Here is a 20,875-nt window from a genome sequence, read left to right as displayed (position 1 = left end):
CCACCTTGTTGGAGAGTGACAGAGAGAGGACAGATTTGCTGGGGGGGGGGGTTGGATTGAGTTAAGGAGGGCAGGTAGGAAGAAGTCCAGAAAGCATCTCTTCATGGATATATATTTTTATATATATTTATAGTTATAGTTATTTATTTCATCTTTGTTTTCTGGGGAGTGAAGGGCTCACTGGGTCTGTTGGGAGGGGGTGGGATCAGGAGACGGCGGTCAGTTCTGGGAGATCTGTGGTCTCCATTTCGTAATACCCCTTTGCGCTAGAAAAGGTCTTCCCCTTCAAGATCTCTATGAGTTGCTGTAGTCGCTTGGCAAAAGAAAGTACTTGGGGAGGTTTAGTGATAGGTGGGGGTGCGGGTGGGGGTGGGGGTGGAGGTGGGGGTGGGGGTGGGGCAGGGGGTTTGGGTCGAGGTCGAGATGCAGGGGGGCTGGGGGGAGGTGGTCGAGGAGGGCGTTGGAAGTACCAAGGAGGGCGAGCGGAAGGGCGGGCAGAGGGGGGTCTAGCCGGGGGTGCTTGAGAAGTCGGACGGGGAGGGGTGGGCAGTTGAGCCATGTGCAAGGCATTAGAACCGATCTTGGAAGCAATCCAGTTCAGATAGGGCCAGGTGGCCGTGTAGACTCCGGGGCGCTTAGCTCGGGCACAGCCTACCCCCCAGCTTGTGATTCCCACGACCACATAGGTGTTTGCCACGTTGTCTCTGCACATGAGAGGCCCGCCGCTGTCCCCCTGCCCAGAAGGACACAGAAGTCACTCTCTGTCTGAGCCACTTTTCCCCTGCCCAGAAGGGCCATAGACTCTGGAAGGACAGTTTCTGCAAGCACATGGCTTCTTGCTGCCATGAGCACAAGTGGTGGTGGTAAACTGAGTTGGCATCAAAGCTTCCAGTGGGTGTGAGAAGGGTACGGATTGTCATGGGTCTCTTCGCAGTGAGGAGGGAAGATAAGCCACCGTGTGTCCACGTATGAGGCTTTATGCATGCATGGGCATGTGTGTACAAGCGGACGTGAAGGCTCTGTATTCTGGGGAGGAGAGGTAAGCATTCTCCTCGGGGGTGGTGCTTGGGTGGGGCGATCCCTGTGTGACGGTGGACAAAGCTCTCAGTGTGGTGACTGCGACAAGATGGGACCAGGGAAAGGCTCACTGAAGCAGGGCCCCGGAGGTAGTGGAGTTCAGGGATTCAAAACAGGTGTCGGCAGGGAACGGGGCACCCGAAGGGAAGTTACCTGGCAGGTGTCGATCTTGCCTTCAGGGTACCCTGCACACGCATTGGTTGAACGAATGCGGCCATTGTACCACTGGGTGGAGTTACACAAGTCAAGGTCGATGAGGTTCACACGTGCCTCCTGCAGTGTCGGCGCGATCCTGTAGGCTACAGCCGGGCAGCTCAGGGGTCGGCGATCACAGAAGACCCGTGCCGGGAAAGCCCTGCCTCCTCCCACCACGGAACCCCCGTCACCCTGAAATGCTCCAATTAACCCTAAAATCCGTGAAAGTCACTGCCCCCGCCTCTCCTTGGGTACTTCTGAAGGGTGGAGGGTGGAGGGACGAATAAGCAGGTGGAGAGGAGGGGCGGTGCATGGAGGGTGAGCACACGCAGCTGAAGGAGTGTGTGTTGATGCCAGACGATTTTTCAGTTACAGCCAGGATGGGTCACCCCACCGACACCCCACAGCGACCTCCTGTGTCCAGCACTGTGACTGGCCTTTCCTCCAACCAAGAGCTTGGAGCAGCACTTGCCCAAACATTCAGGTAGGGACATGGTACAGCTTGGGCTCGGACCAAGGTTTTCCTCCATACACTCACTTCACTCCCCCAGAGTAAGGCTGTAAGTCCCCCTCCCTGCTTCCCCCCCCCCCATTAGGACCCCTCCGCTCAGCTCTGGACAGGACCTGCTGGGACTGGGCAGATGAGTCCCTCCCCATGTGCCTCCCATCCATCCTGAAATTACAGAAAAGGAGGAGCTGCAGGATTGCCCCCACACGCACAGACCGCCAGGGGCACGGGTGGTGGTTGGAACAAGCTGAAGGCAAGGGACAGCTTCCTTTACGGCCCCAGGCGGTCCGTCATGACCTTTGGGTTGAGAAAGGCACAGCCCAGGCTGAGCCTCCATCAGCCAACCTGGTGCCTGCTACAGGGGCAGCGACCCCCTCCGTCAAGTGGCCTCCCCACCCCCCCCACCCCCCCACCACAGCAGCGCCCACAGCCCAGCCGCAGCTGGTGGGTAGGTCTGACACCACCTGTATCCCGGTGGAGAGGTTAGGGAGGCCAGGGCCAGAACCAAGCGGAGCAAAGTGGGCGGAGCTAGGCACACAGCAGGGACCCAGTAAACAGCTGACTGTGCGCACGTGCCGCTTCCACTCTGTCTCCAGCCCCTTCAGCTCAGTTTTTCGTGCCACCAAGCAGAGGGTTAGTTTTATACTTGCACTGCCCCCAAGGCAGGGGTGACACTGAAATTACTGCCACAACAAGCCTGGTCGTTTATGGTGACCTTTTAGATTTACGTAAGAGCCAGATGACCTGGAAGAGAACAGGGTTTTCTCAATCCCAACACCTTGGCTTTGAATGACAAATGTTTAAAAGTCCGCAAGAACTTGAAAGTTCAACAGAAAAGAAGGAGGACTACCCCTGAAGCATATGGGCTCAAGGAGGGGGTAGGAAAAGGGAGGTCTGAAGGAATGTCACAGAAGTTTGGAGGCTGGGGATTTCTTTAAGACTTGGCCTTAGCGGTGAGGGGTGTATTCACCAGAAGATGCTAGAAATCCCATTAAGTTGAAGAGGGTTCTAGAACAAGAGAGGCCTTGTGTGATGTCCAGGGTGTAGCTGGGAGCCGATAACCCTTCTGAGCGATAGGGTAGCACAGGTGGCGGTAGGGGTGGGTTTGTAGACGGGGACCCTGAGATCAGCCCCCTGGGGACTACCCCGGGACACTGCACACATGTTCGGGTGGGTGGGCAGAGCAGGGTAGGCTGGGGGACTGGAGAAGAATAATGTTCTAGAGGCCGAGGCAGAGCCATGGACATCAATCGCCAGACAGAGGTGGACACCCCAGGCCAGGGAGGGAAGGGCCAGCAGAGGCCAGCGAAAACAGGGGTGCCCGGGAGGAGAAGCTGCCCCATCAGAGAGGGGAGGCCAGCCTTGAGAGAGGGAAGAAGAGTTACAGGAAGCATCCTGAAACTACCCAGGTTATGTCATCAGAAAAGGCTGAGTTTTGAACCCCAAATGACTGAAGTGCCTTGAATTAGGAACCCTCAGTTTTCCATTATGAAGGGACAGAAAAACTTTCAGTCTCTCATCACATCCCCAGTGTGACGGGGTGAAAAGTCCATGAGGTCACCTGTGGGAAGCTGAAAGGCCTAACCGACGTGTCAAACCTGTGCTGCCCACCGCTGACCGGCAAAGAAACCTCTCCCCACGTCCAGAGAAAACGAAGTCACTCAGATGGGGAGGGTGTGTCCTGGCATTGTGACCACCAAGGGTGGGGGGCAGAGGTTCACGGAGGTCAGGAGGGCTGGGCTCTGGGGTCTCAGAGTTCAGAGACCACGGGACGTGGCCCTTCCACTTACAGACGGGGAAATGGAGTCCAGAGAGGGGAGGAGCTGGCCCTCAGCCCCAAAACCCCATCTAGAGCTCTTCTCCAAGTGCCATTTCAGGAGACAATCCCCCATTTCCAGAAGGTAACAACCGGAGCTCCAGGCCCCAGATACAGACACGGCCCAGACCCCATTCTAAAACTGCCCGGGTTCTCCCGTGCCTGTATGCACCCTTCCCTCAGGCAACCCCACAAGCCATCAGTGGTGAGGCCGTGGACAGGGGACTCGGCTGCCGGCTTCTCCCGCTATAAACGGGGACAGTGTCCAGCACTCTGGTGGACATCACCTCGAGGCACCACATATGACCCCCTCACTTCAGAGACCACCGAAGGAATGACCCGCAGTGCCCCCACCCCTGTGAGAGCCCTTCCCGAACTCACCTTTCTCTTTCAAGAATCCCCAGCCAGCCACCCAGCAGGCCTGGGGAACTCTAGGCGGGCCCGCCCTGAACTGGGGCAGGCAGCCCGTCCCGATGAACTGCCCGCAGGGAACGGGAGGGGTGATCTTTACGAGGGCGATGTCGTTGTGCTCTAAGCTGGGGACGTATTTCTCGTGCATGATGATTTTCTCGACATATCTCTCCTGTTGAGGTGGCTTCGCAGGCTTATCATTCCCATACACAATTTCCCTTGCTCCAAAAATCAGTCTCCAGTCGTATACTTTTCTGTGGGCACAGAGGCAAGCCAGGTCCTCCTCAGAAAGGACTGGCTGGAAAGAAACCTCTGGGGACCATGACCCTCAGAGCCCTCCCCCAGCAAGGGTCTGGGCCCACCCACTGCCGGTCTGGTTGCCACAAGGCCCCGAGATGTGCCCAGAGAGCCCTGGAGAATGTCCCTTTCTGGGAAGGGCCTTTCTGAAGACCTCCCCCCGCGAGCACCCACACGTACTTTTTGGAGACAAAGCAGTGTGCTGCAGTAAGCAGCCAGTGGGAGTTCAGCAAGGTGCCTCCGCATGCATGATACCTTCGGTTATTGTGGGAAGTGAAAACTTGCAGGCTGACCATCCAGGGCCAGGCCCCGATCGTTGCATCCTGCCCTCCGACGATCCGGCCACTCCCCTGTGGGTTCTGCCTGAACCGTAACCCACAGGGGCCACTGAGGAGAGACCGGGGCACAGCTCAAACCAAGAAGAGGCACAGCCTGTCCTCGCACCTGCACGGGTGGGGCAGGCAGGGCTGGGGGTTGGGCAGTGTGGGGCAGCTGGGAGTGCGGCAGGCCACAGGGGAGCCGCTGCAGAGAGGCGCTGTTGGGGCACTGGCGAGGCCGGAAGCTGCAGGCCCCAGGACATGGTTTTGAGGAGTATGATTTCTGGGGTCTTGTGGGTATAGCCACAAGGTGGGGAAAGACGGGGACAATGGGAAGCAGGACATTGACAAGGGCCCTAGAAATATGGGAGAACCCTAGGCAGAGGGAGGGCTAGAGGTGGAGATAGACAGGTGTAGTGTCTTGAGGTCTTTAGATTCAATTCTGGGTGGGAAACTCAGGGAACAGCCACAGGGGTCTTGGGGCTGCAGGGTAGGGGGATGGCGTCAGGAGGAGGGAGCGTAACCAAGGCAGGTCCAGTGACCCCAGGTGTGGGGAGGAGGGGGAGTCCAGGGGTGGAGGTTCTGGGAGCTGGGGGGAGGCCACAGTAGTTTGGGGGGTATCTTAGGGGCTGTCGGAGTCTAAGGTGAAGGGGGGATCCCAGAAGAATGCCATGACAATACCCTGGGATCTTTGGGGTCAGCCACAGGTGGGGGCACCTCAGTATCTGTGGGAAGAAAGAAGCTTCTAAAACTTAGGCCTTGCTGTTCTGGAGGCAGTGAGGCCAGGCTCTGACTGAGGAAAGGGCCCCAGTGTCTGTGCTATGGGAGGCACAGGGGCACAGGGGTCAGCCCTGGGGGCTCTGGGCTAATGAAGCTGGGAGCAAGGATGGTCTGAGTTGGGGATGTGGGTCACACCTGTGAGACCCAGGGAACTCCTAAGGCCGGAGCTTGGCCTCCTCCCTCACCCTGGACAGAGGGAGTCTGGGTGGGGCTTGCTATTCAGAAGACATTCTTTCCACCCCCACCCCCCACAGAGGTGTCCCTGACACTTACTCACACGTGGCGTTATCTTTGGCAACCACAGACACTGCCAAGACCAGCAGAACGGCAGTTGGCAGCATCTCCACCATACTCCTGCCCCGGCTTGGCCTGGAAGCCTAGTGACCTCACAAAGCTCTGTGGTTTCCTGGCCAATCAGCAGGGCTACCTCCCCGCCAGCCCCCGGCCTCTGTCCCAAGGCCAGGGTCTTCTTTCCCAGTTACCTTTCTAAGATTCCATACCATCTGAGGGTCCAGTTTTGTGCAAGTTCAGGGTCTGCCCTCACGCAAGCTGTAACCACAGTTCCTGTCTAAATCATGGGTCAAGGGGCAGCTCTGTCCCTCTGTATCAAGATGGCGCAGCCTGTCAGCGGTCACAGGGTGTCACGCTCACCAGATTAATCGGTCCTTAACACTGTATGGGACAAATGGTCTTTCCCTCTTCCAAGTACATACTATCAGCACATTTTTCAAAGAGCCGCTTTGAATTTCTGTAATTTAGGACTACAAAGCCCACCTTTCTATTCACTGCTGAGTATCGCAGGGCCTGGTGTTTTCACCTGAGTGTCTCCAGGTCTCCTCTCAGGAACCCACATGCAGCAAGGTGTGCCTCCTGTCCTCAAGGCTCATCACTGTTATCTGAATATCCTGAGGTGTCGCTGAGACAGCATCTCACCTCTGGGAGGGGGACAAATGCTCACCTCACATACCTGCGTGTTACGAAGTCTCACTTTCCTGCAAGAGCGCGAGGAGGTCACCACCCGCCTGCGTGAAGGGCACTGTCTCCTCCTGTACCTGAGTGTAAGTTCTCCACTAGCCCGTCTGAGCGTCAAGAGGTTGCCCCTCACCCACCTGCGTGTCAGGACACCTCACAGCTCCCTCCTGAGTGTTACGAGTCTTCTTCTACTGTCTTCTCTAAGTGGGCATCGTACTTTCTCACCTCACGTAACTTTCAGGAGGTCACGTCGCCCTCACCTGAATACCCAGCAGGTCTCCTACATGAGGGCGAGGAGTAGGAGGGGCCATCGCCTCCTTCTCCTGAATCTGAGGATGTCTCTTTTCTTCCATCTCAAGGCCAAAGGCCTCATCTCTACCACCCGAGGGTCACTTTGTGGCATCTTCCCTACCTGAGAACGCAGAGGTCTTCTACCCCTACCTGAAGGCCAGGAGATCCATGGCGCCTACATGAGGGCACTGAGGCGTCCTCGGCCACACTGAGATGGCGGGAGGTCTCCCGCCCCCACCCAAAGTCATGAGCTTCTACCTTCTTCTCTACCTGAATATCACAAGGTCCCCTTTACCCAGTAAATGTCTGACATCCTCATCGCCGCTCCCTGACTGTCCAAAGGGTTCTGTCTCCTTCCTGGGGGTCTTGAGGCCTCAGCTCCCCTGCCTGAGGGTCATGAAATCTCCTGCCTCCCGTTCGAGGGTCAGGAGGTCTTCTGTGCCCCGCCTGAGTGTCGGGAGACCTTGTCTCTCATCTCTTCCGCTACGTCTGGAGGCTCCGGCTCTTCTCTCTCAGTGACCAAGGGATGTCCTCTCCCCTATTTGAATGCGCCAAGGTCGTATCATCCCTGCCCGCAGGTCAGGTGTTTCCATCTCTTCTACTCAATTGTCAGATCTCTTGTCTCCTCTCAGTGAGTGTCCCCAAGTCTACTTGCTTGGTCGGAAGATCTTGCTTCTGCTATGATGGGGTGTAGGGGTGCTGACGATACTGACTCCGTCTCTGTTGGTATTGCTCAGTGGCCTCTCCTGGGGCTCTGTGCTCCAGGCCCCTTGGAGACTGACATATACCTAGAAATGCCTGCCAAGGCCAGGCTGGGGGGAGGCTTGTTTTTGCCACCCAAGAATCTGTCAGAGAGCCTGGTCGTTCCCTTGCCGAGGCGCAGGTGGTGGCACCAGCTCTAACTACAGGCTAGCTGTCAGGTGCGAGCAAGTCCTCTGAGGTGCGTGGGAACCCTTTGCTCTCACTGCAGTGCCCTGCGTGTCCCCTCGCTCTCTAAAATCTGTGGACTGAGGTCTGGATTTTGCGGAAAATCACTCTGCAGCTGCTATAGACCGTCCTCTGCCCGATGCACCTGTCAGTAAGGTACCCGGGATGAAACTCGGCAGACGGCGTGGAGTGGTCTGCTTGGTCTTCCAGTCTCAAAGGGCCTTCTCCGCGTGGGGAATACTTTCCTGTCCCTCCTGCACCTTCTAACACTGGGCCAGGACATCTTATCTTTGTTTAGCAGGGAGTGACAAGGCAGGATGATTTAACTCCCCTGAATTTTGACATTTTTATTTACATTCCTGCCAAGCAACAAGTTGTATTTCCCCTACACGAATGTAATTGGCCTCAATCACATCACCTTTGTGAGTGTTACAAGATTTTTACCGCTGCTACCGGCATGTCAGGAAGGCGCCCTCTTCTTCACCTCAGTGGAAGGAGGGTGGACGTTTCAGGGCCCTCGTGTGCGGTTTCTTACTTCTCAGACCTGAGTGTCACAGAACACATCTCCTCCCTACCTGCTTCAGGAGGGCTCTGCTCCTATATGTGAGTGTCCAAGGCCCTTTCACTCTTTCTTCCTTCCTTTCTTTCTTTTCTTCCTTTCTTTCCTTCTTTCTTCTTTTTCCTTCTTTCTTTCTTTCTTTCTTTCTTTCTTTCTTTCTTTCTTTCTTTCTTCTTCTTCTTCTGCAGCCTTTGTGTCTCCTCCTCTACCTCAAGAATTCCTAGTTCACCAACCTGAGTGTTAACAGCTTGCAACTCACCTATCGAGTGTTGGGAGGCCTCCCATATTGTAACTGAGTGTCAGATTGTGCCTGACGAAATAACCAAAAAGGGTTTGGGTTATAGCTCAAGAAATGGCAAGAGGAATTCAAGATGTGATCGTTAGCGTGTTGACTGTTTAAGAAAACACCTATTCAGGAGTTTCTGCAGGGTTTTAATGGACACGAAACTGATATGGTATCTAGGTTCCTGAGAATCATTTAGCAGGATGATGTAAACATTTATGTTGATGCCAATATGTACAATTTTCCAGAAATCACCACCTTTGCAAGTATTTAAACATATGATGAAAATAGGGCGCCCGGGTAGCTCAGTCAGTGAAGCGTCTGCCTTCGGCTCAGGTCATGATCTGAGGGTCCTGGGATCAAGCCCCACATCAGGCTCTCTGCTCAGCGGGGAGCCTGCTTCTCCTTCTGCTGCCACTCCCCCTGCTTGTGCGCTCCCTCTCTCTCTCAAATAAATATTTTTTTAAAAATTTAAAAAAGAAAGAAAACGTTATAAGCTTCAAGATGAAAAGTAGTACCTAGTTTTTCAAAACACTTATGGTCACGCAATAACACAGTTAAAGACCCAATGCCTAGATTCTAGAAGACAGCCTCTGTCTGACTCCACAGTGTAACACTCACTTCTGATTCTAGAAGGGGCTGCTGGTCACAGCACCAGCCCCCGTGGCCACAGGAATGGGTTGAGGGATAGACATATGGCCCACCCAGGCTTCATTTTGTCGTTAAACCTAATGGAAGAAGCAAACATCTCAAATAAGAGGGACTTGTACACTCTGTTCCAAAGCACGAGGGAGAGAGGTAGGAAATTACCAGACAGTTAGGACCCTGGGGCCAGAGCATGCGGTCCCAACGGCTACGGGGGCTTGACTCAGGCCAGGGTGAAGCTCCCAGCACAGGGAGCGGGATGAGGGGTTCCCCATCCCCACTCCCCTCCACCTCACCTCCCTCCCTGCCCTCCTCCATCCCCACTCCCACATGCCCTCTGCTTACCCCAGCCTGCTTCCTACTCCTCACTTCCGAATCCCTACCCCTGCCCACCTGAGCAGTCCAACTCCCACCCCATCTTTCCTCACTCTGATCCCTAACCCTTCAGGCTCCCACCCCTCTCCACCAAGGCCCTCTGCAGAGGAGACACCTTGTCCATCCATCCAGCCCAAGTGTCCAAAGGTCCTCGGGCAGGGGTGGCTGGGGTGAGGCAGAGTTAGGGCTACGGCCTCCAGACTCCAGAAAGAGTTTTGGTGAGTTGCTTATGGGCCCCAAAAGGACATCCTGAGGCCATAAGGAGACCTTAGTCCTGAGTGAGAATGTCTTTGCCCCAAAGCATTTGGGGCTGCAGCTTCCCCAGCCTTGAACCTACGATTTCCTCTGCCACGTCTGCTCTCACAGGTGGTGAACGTTCTGCCTCCTCTTCTGAGGCATGGGGAAGATTCCTCTTCTCCCCCAAATCTCTTGGGAGCCAGAGTGGGTGTTGCCGTTTCCATGGAAGGCTTGTTGCCTCTGCCTTTGCTCTTCCTTCCTTCTGTTGAAAAGCTATACTTACCCCAAGCTCTGACCCAGGCCCAGAGCGACACAGGGCTCCACGTGCAGCTCAGAGGGTACCAGCCCCCCACCCCCAGCACAGGCTCAGGCCCAGAGCAAGTCAGGGTCCCAGCTCCACCCTACACTTACCCCCCAGGTCCGTGCGCCCTGACCTCCTTCATCTCCTCTTCTGTTTGATGACCACAATTTCTAACTGGAAAGTGAAAATTAACAACCTGAAGAAGTTGGAAATTTAAAACTGCAGGGCTTTCTAGATAAGCCGCAAGCCTCGCAAGACCCGAGGCTCGCAGGGCCTTCACCATTCCCTACCAGGCCCCCCAGACCTGCACTTGCTCCCTCAGAGCACCTCTGTCTGCCCCCCACCCCTTCTCAGTGAACACACTGGAGTCCATCCCTCTTCCACACACTTTTCTCCCTCTGGGATCTTCATGCTTTCCTGGTGACATCTCCCAGTAGCCCCGCCCCTGACCCAGCAATAACCCAAGTCAAGGTCCACATTTATCACTGTGTCCTATCTGCGCCCCACCTTGACCCACCTTGACCCAGTACAGCCAGGCTCTGCAGGCACTGCCCCTCCGAAGACCTCGCCATGTGACTGGTGCCTGGTGTGTCTGCTGGCACGTCACTGCCTCCCCAGCCCTCTCTCGGCTCCCCCTGGCCCTCCTGTGCCCACTCTGAGGGAAAATGCCCACCCACTCACCGCACTGTGAACCCTCCTCTCACCCGTGGAGGTGCCCTTCCTGTGAGAGGACCACCAAGTGCCACACCGGACTTGCCACACCATTGGCCGGTAGCAGCTGGCTGCTCCCGTGACTCAGTTCAGAGGAGAGGACAGCCTGAACAAGGCAGTAGCCATGGGGGCAGGACAGCGGGGACAGACAAGGGAGGGTTCAAAGGCAGGAGCAACAGAATTCAGAAACAAAGGGACACGGGGTGGGGGGGGGGCCAATAGGGGCCACAGAGGACAACTGGGCTTCTAGCCCAGGACGGCTGCTCAGGGAGCTGATGAGCAGACAGAGAAGTTTCCAGCTCAGGAACCACACCGGTCAGGGCGCAGCAGCCATGCGGAAGAGAGGTGAGAACCCTGGCCTGTGGACACGGAGGTCAGCAAGGACACCGGGTCCGAGACCAGGATCTGAGAGTCACCAGTGCATGTGGCTGAGTACTCGTGGCAAGGCTGAGAAGGGTTGTGTCACCTGTCGAAGGGACAGCAGGTCGTGCTCCTAAGAGTTCCTCAAACAGGCAACTGAGAAAGTTTCATTTCTTATAAATTTATTACATAATATTATAATAATTATTATCAATAATAATAATATAAGAAACATAGATCTCTGTGGGGTGTATCACAACGTCAGGGTCAGGAGGCCTCAGGACTGGAGCAGGGGTGAAATCCCCTGGATGGAACTCCATACAAAAGGAGGGGTGAAGCAGAACTGACCCTGTAAAGTTAAAAACCCAAATTGAACGGAACCAAAAACCCACAGGTGAGTGTGAGACCGAGTGTGTATGTGGCAGTCTGTTACAGTGACTGCTGCTGTGTGTGACCTGGTCTGTTGGTGAAGGGGTTACTGGGTGTGACTCTGCCCAGGGAATGGGGCCGGTGGGCCAGGGCGGGGCAGGCGGGCACAGACCGGCGTGCCAGGCCCCTGGGCTGTGAAAACTTCAGTTTTCTGTTTTTTTTTTTTTTATTAAAAAAAGCTAGAAATATAAACAGAAACTTGTGAGTGACGTGGATGGAGCTTAGTCCAGACTCCAAACCCTAGGTTTAAAAACGTCCCAGGGCCCCCCACCCCACAGGTCATTGCTGAGTGTGAGGAGTCACAGTAAGGGGGGCTGGGGTGTCCTCTGGGGTCTTTGCCTCTCCCCAGGGCTTGCGGTGGCCTGACTCTAGGGGTCCTCTATGATCGCCCCAGAAGCCCAAGGTTGGGGGGGGAGGGCACTGCCTCCAAGGGCCCTTGGGAGCCTGTCCAAGCAGCAGAGCTTCACCAAGGAGGCCTGCTCAGGCTAGAGGAGGCTCTGGAAGGACAGGCTGGGCAAACAGCAGGTCCTAGGGTGCCTCTGACTTTCTTTGGAAGTGGAGATGGGGTGCTTTACAGGCACATACCCATACATGCACCCTGTTCACACTGCTGAAGCCCCCACACTAGTCCAGAGTGGCCCCTTGGGAACACGCTCCAGTCAGGCACACACAGGGCTCCGATGCACTCAGCCGCACCCAGAGTTTCACACACTCGCACATGTGCGCGCACACACAGGGCAGGGACAGGAGACTTTGGGGTCTGAGGCAGGGAGGCTTCTCTGCTGTGGTTGCCCAACAGTGTGGGGAGGAGGCTAGACCCCTCCTGGGAAGGGGCCCTGTGAGGGACTTGGCTGGGGGGCGGACGCCAGGGCTCTGCCCCTCCCCAGGGCAATGGTCTCCCAGGCCACCTGACCTTGCTAGTGCCCAGCAGGACTCGCTGCCTGCCGCCCCTCCTCCACGCAGCACCTGAAGGGTCGGTGGGGCACACTATAGCTCAGCGAGGGGAGAGGGCCGAGCCGGGGCCCCAGGGCGGGCTACTAGGACCCTGGCCAACCCCAGACCAGCTGGAGCGTCCCCCGCCCCACGTGGGGTGGCAGTGGCAGTGAGGGGCCAGAGATGGAAGACTGGGCAGCAGCAGCGGAACCACTGGGGGGCTGGAGGGGAGGGGAAGGGAAGCTGTTAAGGACAGAGATATTTGTTCCTTTTCTCGTTCCAAATATAGAGTGGATTAAAATATGCAAAACAGGGGGGCTCCTAGGCCCCCAACCGAGAACCCCAAGTCTCCCCCCTCCCCCCGAGTCACCAAGGTGTGTCCTGACCTTGCATGCTGGACTAGGTCCCCCCCTCTGGGAGAGTAGCCACCAGGAGCTGTGTGGGAGATGGTCAGGCCGGAGCACCCCTCCCCCAACCCTCTCCCGCTCCAGCCTCCCTGGCCCTCGCCCTTCCTGACCGTGTGCTGGGTGGGACTCGCCGGCCGGGGAGGGCACTAAGCAATGTACAGGGCAAGTCTCCGAGCAACAGCAAACAGGACGATTCATGCAACATTCCTGGCCCGGGCGCCGTTGTGGGGGGCGGGCCGAGCCCGCGGCCCGGGGGTGGGGGTGGGGGGCCCTGCCGGCAGGGCGCGGCTGGGGCGTGGGGAGGGGGCGTCAGCTGCCGTCCAGCTGCCTGAGCGCGCGCTCGATGTTCATGCGGTGGCCCACGCGCGTAACGCCCAGCTCCACGAAGTCGTCCTTGGTGAGCGCCGGCAGGTGCGCGCCCTCGATTTCGTGGTCCTCGAAGCGGTCGCGGTGCTCGCCCAAGTGGATGCTCTCCAGCCAGTCGCCCACGTCGAACTTGCTCCAGAGCTGCAGCGGCTTTTGTTGGAAGGGCCGGCGCGGGCCGGGGGCCCCGGGGCCGGGGCCGGGGCCAGGCGCTGGCGAGGGCAGCGGCGACGGCGAGGGCGAGCGGCTGCGTGCGCTCACGCTGCGCACCACAAAGCGCACCTCCTTCGGCTCGTGCGGGATGGAGAGGCTGGACGACTTGAGGATGGTGGGAGGCGTGAGGCCGAAGGGCCGCCCCGCGCCCCCCGCGCCCGCCCCCAGCCCCTCCACCCGCTCCAGCGACGCGGGCTTCACTGGGCTCGGGGCGCGCCGCGCCACGGGGTAGCGGCCGCCGGGCCGCACCGGGTAGGAGGCCCCGCCGCCCGGGCCCCCGGGGCTGCGCTGCGCTGAGATGGAGCTCAGCTCACCGAGGCTGCTGAAGAGCCTGCGGAGGGAGAGGGGGTCAAGGCCAGGTGAGGGGCGCCAGGAGACGCGGGGCAGGCGGAGGGGAGCGGGCCCGGTGGCCAGCAGGACGCTGGGGACGGAGCTTGGGGCTGGGTACTGGGGCTGGGGGTGGGTAGGCGCCAGGAGAAGAGGGGCAGGCGGTGGGGAGCTCGCCCAGAGGCCAGCAGGACGCTGGGGACGGAGCTTGGGGCTGGGTACTGGGGCTGGAGGTGAGCAGGCGCCAGGAGACGCGGGGCAGGCGGAGGGGAGCGGGGCCGACAGCCAGGAGGACGCTGGGGACAGAGCTTGGGGGTGAGTAGCCTTAGGGCCACCGGAAGAAAGGTGGGATCCTAGGATTACCACGGCCATTTTGTTTGGCCCCCAGGGTCAGAGTCAGGGCCCTGTTGGGGGAGAAGGGGACTACACTGAATGGAATATAAAGAGTAAAAGCAGTGGCCCCCTTCGCTCCATGGGGCCTCCAAGAGCAGCCCACCAGAGGAAACGCAGCCTTTCACGGCAAAGGGAAGACTGCCCCACCCCTGACAGCCTCCGACACTGGCTCTGGGTACTGCCCCATCCGCCCATGCCCTGGAGGGTAAGACTCTGGCACTACCCCTCACCACTCCCACACACAGCTCTGCTCTCCTGAGGAAACCCAGAGAAACCTGGGCGGGCTTCAGGGATGGCTGAGTCGTGATGAAGGCTGGTGGCTGCACAGACTGACCAAGTCCATGAGTCAGAGACAGACACCAGGCAGCATTCGTGCCCACGCAGAGCAGCGGCATGTGCAGGACAGCTGTGAGGCAGCGACACACCCAGGACACTCGGCCTCCCTGCCCAGGACAGCACGCAGCAGCCGCAGTAGCACCCACACGTGTCACAGACATGCAGCAAGGTGGCAGGAACGGCAGTGGACTGCTGGTGACAGACGCAGCAGCCCGTGTGCGCGCGTGCGCACACACACACAGACACACAGACACACACACACACACACACACGGTGCCTCGCTACCCAACGTCACCTGACAGGACCCCAGACCTGCAGCCCCTCTCCAGCATGGCCACAGTGGGGGGCCTACCTGGGAGGACCTCCAGAGAAAACCCACTCCCTATTCCACCCCCTCCTTTCCGTTCTTAGCCCCAGCTGTGCCCAGGGGAAGCCGCAGGGGGCTGTCAGTGGGACGGAAGCCGAAGCCAAGCAGAGCAGAGAGCAGGGTGGCCAGGTGCAGCGCACGGACAGTGAGAGGCATGGGATGGGCATGCTCACTTACACAGCCGGCGCTCGGGACCACCGCGCAGCTAGACAGCGCAGCCACATGCAGATGAGCGGGAGAGAGCAATGAGAGAGAGTGTTAGCAGCCCAGGCCCACACGGCAGGCGCACGGCCCACAGCCACAACCACGGTATGGCAGCCAGGTACAGGTCTCCCTGGCCAGACACCCGCTGGGGGAGAAACTCAGGTGCGATGGGAGGGAGCCAACCTGGAGCTGCCGGGGAAAGGGAACTGCAGGCCGGGCTTGGGCCGATCTGGGTGGACTCCTGGTCTGCCTGTGGGACCTACTTCCCAGCTTGTGACGGGCAGATCAGGGCAGTGCCCATCCACCGGCTTACTTAGAACGCTGTGCAGCAGTGTTCAGCAGACACTTGGCACTTGGTGACACTTTGTGTCCCCTTACACTCTCGGCCCTCTGACCGGCCTCTCTCCAGCTGCCATCCCACCTCCCTCTCCCTGCCCCTGCCTAAGCTGGGCTAAGGCCCCTCCCCTGGGTTCCCCCATCCACCTCTTTGTTACCCTGATTGGAGCCAGTCAGTCCCACATCGCACAGGGCACCTTCAGCAGCCTTCCTCCCCTTAATGTGGGTGTTGTCTTTTCCTCTCCCACCTGTGCAAGGTCAACCTCTCCCTGGAGATCCAGCTCTGTCTGTCTCTCCCAACAACCTCAGTTCCAATTTCCAACCTCCATCACCTTCCACTGGCTTCTCTCCTCAGCCTCTGTCCCTGCTGCCTCCTCCCAGTCACTCAGACCCACAGCAGAGCCTCTTGAAGAGACCAGACCCGGCCTTCCCCCACCCCACCCCCAATGGAGAGGGGCTCCTAAGGACACCTGGGGTGGGCTCAGGGAACAGGCACCAACCAGAAGAAACCCTCCCTGTTCCCACCACACTTGTCCTCCCTGGCACCACCAGGGGTTTGGGGCAAAGTAGGGCAGCAGTAAAGGGCGAGGGGGAAGATACCCAAGGGGATGTTGTGGGGGCAAAGGGTGGATGCCCAGGTGGTGGTGATTGCTAGGGAGAGGGGGGCAGTGCTGGGTAAGATGCTGAGGGAATGGTGCCCAGGATAGCCCCACAACGGCCTTCACACAATGACCCCTGCCTAAGGCCCTGCATCTCAGGAGGGAATCCTGCCTAGCCCTGCCCCGAGGGCTAAGTTTCAGTGGAACCATGTGGGTGTGCCTGGAGCCTCGGGTGTGACAGAAGCATACTGACAAGTTGGCAGGACCACAGCCAAGCTGTGAAGGCAGAGAGAACAGGGTGGGTGCTGGGTAGTGCAGTGGAGAGGCTTGGCCTGAGCCCAGAGCAGGGTCTGGGTTCCAGGAGGCCTTTCTGGCCAGTGCTGGAGCCTTCCTGCCTGGCAGAGGGGTGAGCTGGCTCTAGCAGCACCCAGAAAGACCTCCTGAGGAGAGGTGCTGGGTGCAAGATGAGCACCAGAGAATATGGCTGATGCCAGGAGGTGCCATGAGTGACGGACTGAAGTGCCATGTTCCACTGGGCTGGGAGTGGGGGGAGAGCCGGTCCTAAGGATGCCCAGGCATGCTGGACATGGCAGGAGGCCTAGAAAAAGAGCCTAAGGAAGTCTGTGCACTCCCAAGGCCCCAGGACACAGCAGAGAGTTGCCGAGGGGTCCCCATGGCCCAGGTGCCTGTTCCTCCTCCCCTTCCTCTTGGGGAACATGGAACTGCCCACATCGTCCCCTGGGCAGGAATCCCAGTAGTATCCATGATCAAGTTTCCACACCCTTCGGCACACCCATCACTGTCCATCGCCGCTCTCAGCTGTCTGACCACCTCCCCAGCCAGGCCCCAACCATGGTGTGGTCCCATCACAGCACCCACCCAGAGGGCGTCTGGGCTACCCACCCTCTAACAAATGGTACCTCACCAGGCACCCCTGAATGCCGCCGGCAGCCTCCTCCAGATGGCTCAGCAAGGCTCCATGGCCCCGGACATCTCTTCCACCAACGTCTGAATGTGGTACTGTCTCGCTGCCTCGTGACTCTTCAGCCACTGAGGTCTGGCCTTGGCCCCCTCCCCCCCACACACACCCCCTGCAGTTACCAAAGCAGTAGCAGGACCCCTTGCTGACCTTTCCTCCACCCCTTCCTTCCTAGATGGGTTTCATGGGTTCTCCTTTTGGTTCCCACTTTCTCCTGAGCCGTGTGGTCCACTCCCACCCTTGGCTATGGCTGACCTGTGCAAAAATGCTACATGTGAGGCCCAGCTCATCTCCTCTGAGCTCCAGACCTGTACGGGGGCCGCCAAACAAGCTCTCCCTTCCCCCAGTGCTCCCCATACCAGGGACCTGGGAGCCACCATCAACTCCTCCTCCTTTTCATCTGGAGGGCTCCTAGCGTTAACCCAGGTCATCCTCCTCAATCCCCAGCCACCTGAGGGTCCAGTCATTTCACGGTCTCACTCAGGACCTCTCCCCTCATTTCCTAACTGTCCTCCTTGACTTAGTACTTAGCACAAAGCCAGGAACACAACTTACACTGAAAAAATATGTCATCACACAAGAATAATTTGACATATCTCTCCCAGGCTTGACTGCCTGTTGGCCCACTGGTACCAACAGACAAGAAAAAGCCCAAGCTGTGGTCCTGGCCTCTGTCTCAGGCCTTCTGCCACTGCACTCATGCAGGGCAGGTCTGGGCCTGGGGGCTTTTGCAGTCTGGGAGCCCCATTCAGGGAGAGAACACTCAACAGCAGCACAAAGCTAGATACAGACTCGTAAGCTTCGAAGCTCACTCTCTGGTCGTGGTGTCTCCAGCCTTCTGCCTTCTCACTGCCCATACCCGCTCACGGCTCCGACCTCAACACACTCCAGATGTCCCCACATCCCCTCATCTGTGAGCCCTTCCTGCTCTCCCAGCAGAGCTCAGGGCTCCTGAAGCATGTGACCCAGTTTCATGGGACCTGCGAGGACAAAGTGTACCCTGGCCCCAGGGCCCCTGCACCGGCCGTCACACAACAGGTGTCAGGCCAGCTGGCCTTAAACACCTGCAGCCCCACAGGGCTGTATCCAGATCACTGCCAAACGTGTTGGCAGAACAGGGCCCACAGAAGGTCACCAGGGCAGGGTTTCTACCCCATCAGAGGAGAGTGTGTCTTCTGCAAGACACTGATCAGTCGTCTACCAAAGGAGCTGAGACCCGACAGGTGTGAGGCCATGGCACAAAGCACATCAGGGGGTTAAGAAGGGTGCAGGACAGACACCCCTCCACTTCATATTTCCAAAGCTATGTCTCCATGAACGTTTTTCAGTAAAACCCAATGTGAGGGTCAGACAGATGTAAAACTGAGAGCCACAGCAGAACTCAGTGTCCCTGTGGTGCTCAGAGCCACCGTGGACTTCAGACCACGTGCAGGATTCCAATCCGCCTGTGCAGCGCGGGAGACAAATGGAGTTGGGCGCATATGTGGGCCTCAGAGACCGTGGTGGGGCTCTGGGAAGACGGATGTTCTGTCTGTAACCAGGGCTAGACCCGAAGCTGGAAGCACAGAGCAGGTGGACAGTCTGGGATCAATGTTCCAAAAAGCCAGAGGTCCTGGACCTTCCACCCAGAAAGATGGCCAGTGTAGGCGAGCCAACAAGTTCCTGAGACTCAAATCTGTGGCACACAGGGCAGCTTAAGTTGCCCGAGAAGACCTGAGGCTGCAGAGTGTCTTGGGCTGTCAGTGGGGAAGTGAGCAGAAAGGGGTGTTTACTCTCCTGTGATGTCCATTGGGTGAGGAGAAGGACAGGCCTGGAGGTGAAATCAAGGGAACCCAGGGACCAGGGGACAAGGCTCAGAGGCGTGGCCCTCCAGGTGGCTCTCTGGGACCTCTGCCAGGAATGGTCCTGCGAAGGAGGCAGCCCCATGCAGATGTCAGGACTTGCCACACTCTGAACGTTCCTCTAAGACCCAGTGTCAGTAGCAGTTCAACACAGAAGGAGAGATGAGTGCCAGATTGTAGCCACAGCGAGCTGCAGAACAAGAGGCGCCCAGCAGCCCAGGCAGGCACCACGGCCACTGCCAGCCACATGGAGGGCCAACTCAACGTGGCCACAGCATCCCCTGCTCAGTCCCCTGCCTGTAGGCACAAGTCAGGGTTGGGCAGTGGGACCCATTTTGGAGGGCCGTGGTTTCACCTGGGTCTGAGGGCAGGAGGGGGAGCACAGAGGGAGAAAGGAAGTGTGAGCGGGAGCAGAAAGGAGTGCAAAGGGAAGCAGAAATGGGAAGGCAGGCAGAAGGGGGGATCAGCGAGGCTGGACGGATCAAGTAGCCCTGTGTGGACTCAAGGAGAAGTGATTTCAGAATACACACGCTCTCTGTGATGCACATGACTGATAAATAAAGGTGTCGGTCTAACGAAGAGGTGTGCATGTCTATGGGAGGGGATTACTGCACAGAAACCCAGTGTCTGTCCCAGACGGGGTTCAAAGACAGAGGCTCCAGACTACAGTGAATGAGACTGGGGCTTCGGGCCAGACGGACACCACTTACTGGCTGCAGTAGACCTCTTCAGAACCTTAGTTTTATTGTCTGGAAAATGGAGATTATACTATTGTCCACCTAACAGAATGGTTGTGGAGGTGAAATAATATGGCCTGATGTTTTCTAGTGCAGTATCTGGCACTCTTTAAAAAAAAAATTTTATTTATTTGAGAGAGAGTGAGGGAAGGGGCAGAGGGAGGATCTCCAGCAGACTCCCCACTGAATGCAGAGTACAACACTGGGCTCGATCCCACAACCCTGAGATCATGACCTGAGCTGAAGTCAAGAGTCGGACGCCCAAACGACTGAGCCCCCCAGGTGCCACTAGTATCTGGCACTCTTATTTCCCACAAAGGGCCTGGCTGAGTGCACACATAGTGAGAACCCACCATGCTGTAGCCCTAAGCCCAGTGCTTCAAGGTGACGCTGTGTGTCACCCTCATCATCTCACAGGGGAAGGACTGACATTCACAGAAGTTAAGGGGCTGATCCAAGACTACAGAGCTCAGAGGCAACTAGCTGAGAGTTGAAATCCAGGGTCCTCTGACCCCAAGCTGATGCCAGGGAATGAAGCAAGCTGCTGAAGTTGCTAAGGGCCATGTCACAGGGCACTTCTGTGGTTTAGGTCACCTGGCATCTGGAACCCTGGTAAAGGACCTGATTCTCCTCTGGAGAACCACCTCCCTCACTCTCAGCACCTGTTTGCTAGGTGGGGTGACCCCATGGCCTGGCTACTAGGAGAGAGAGGACTCGGGCCTGGCCATCGGCAGCCTTACACCTCCCTGATGCCAGTGATTCATTCAGAGGAAGGCAAGTGGGACCCACATGAAGCTAGTCAGAGGCTGGAGTTTTGCAAGAACTACCGACTGAAAGAGGTTCGCTTTCCAGTGGACCCGTGGAATAGATGGGATGTAAAGTTTGCAGCTGCGGGTCCTGCCCTTCCCCATCCCACGTCCAAAAAGAAAACACATACAGCGTCCTGGCGCAACCCAGAGCCACGGAACAAGACAGAGGAGAAATGCTGAGGATGCCCAGCCGCCCCGTGGGAGCCAGCAGAGCAGAGGACAAGACCCGGGCTCACCTGAGCCTGATCATGGGGTTCGACAGCCAGTAAATCTGAACAATGCGCCTGTCCTTGGGTGGTATTTGTCCTAAGCCACCTCCCTAGATTTCAAATCACAAAAGACAGTGCTTGCATTTAGCTTAGCTCTTTCATCTGTTCAGCAAATGTTTATTGAGGGCTGGCACTGTACCAGGCACTGTGCTGCCCACTTTAAATGGCTTTGATTTTCATTGGGACCAAGGGACACACAGGAATGGAGGGCCTGGCAAGGGAGCAGAAGCAGAGATGAAGATGGGGGCTGGTCAAGGGTGGGTCAGGGAAC

General features: G+C 57.6%; 2 protein-coding genes across 2 annotated transcripts in view; both read right to left on the bottom strand.

The window, feature by feature from the left end:
* Positions 1-205: 205 nt before the first annotated feature.
* ACR (acrosin) lies at positions 206-5,799 on the bottom strand. The gene is made up of 5 exons (XM_008702968.2): positions 5,675-5,799; positions 4,485-4,691; positions 3,978-4,261; positions 1,231-1,376; positions 206-733 (listed from the first exon to the last, which is right to left on the bottom strand). Exons 1-5 carry the CDS (start codon positions 5,749-5,751, stop codon positions 206-208), a joined length of 1,242 nt encoding a protein of 413 aa, XP_008701190.2. The 5' UTR covers positions 5,752-5,799.
* Positions 5,800-13,098: 7,299 nt separating this feature from the next.
* SHANK3 (SH3 and multiple ankyrin repeat domains 3) overlaps positions 13,099-20,875 on the bottom strand; it is a 45,429-nt gene continuing 37,652 nt past the window's right edge. Inside the window, exon 23 of the mRNA XM_040637796.1 lies at positions 13,099-13,738. Within this exon, the coding sequence (XP_040493730.1) occupies positions 13,141-13,738 (598 nt within the window). The 3' untranslated portion in view covers positions 13,099-13,140. The remainder of the gene's footprint in view (positions 13,739-20,875) is intronic.

The sequence above is a fragment of the Ursus maritimus genome, unplaced genomic scaffold, assembly GCF_017311325.1.
Source record: "Ursus maritimus isolate PB19 unplaced genomic scaffold, ASM1731132v1 scaffold_21, whole genome shotgun sequence".
In the NCBI taxonomy this organism is placed as follows: Eukaryota; Metazoa; Chordata; class Mammalia; order Carnivora; family Ursidae; genus Ursus; species Ursus maritimus.
This window is presented reverse-complemented; position numbering and strand designations above follow the sequence as displayed.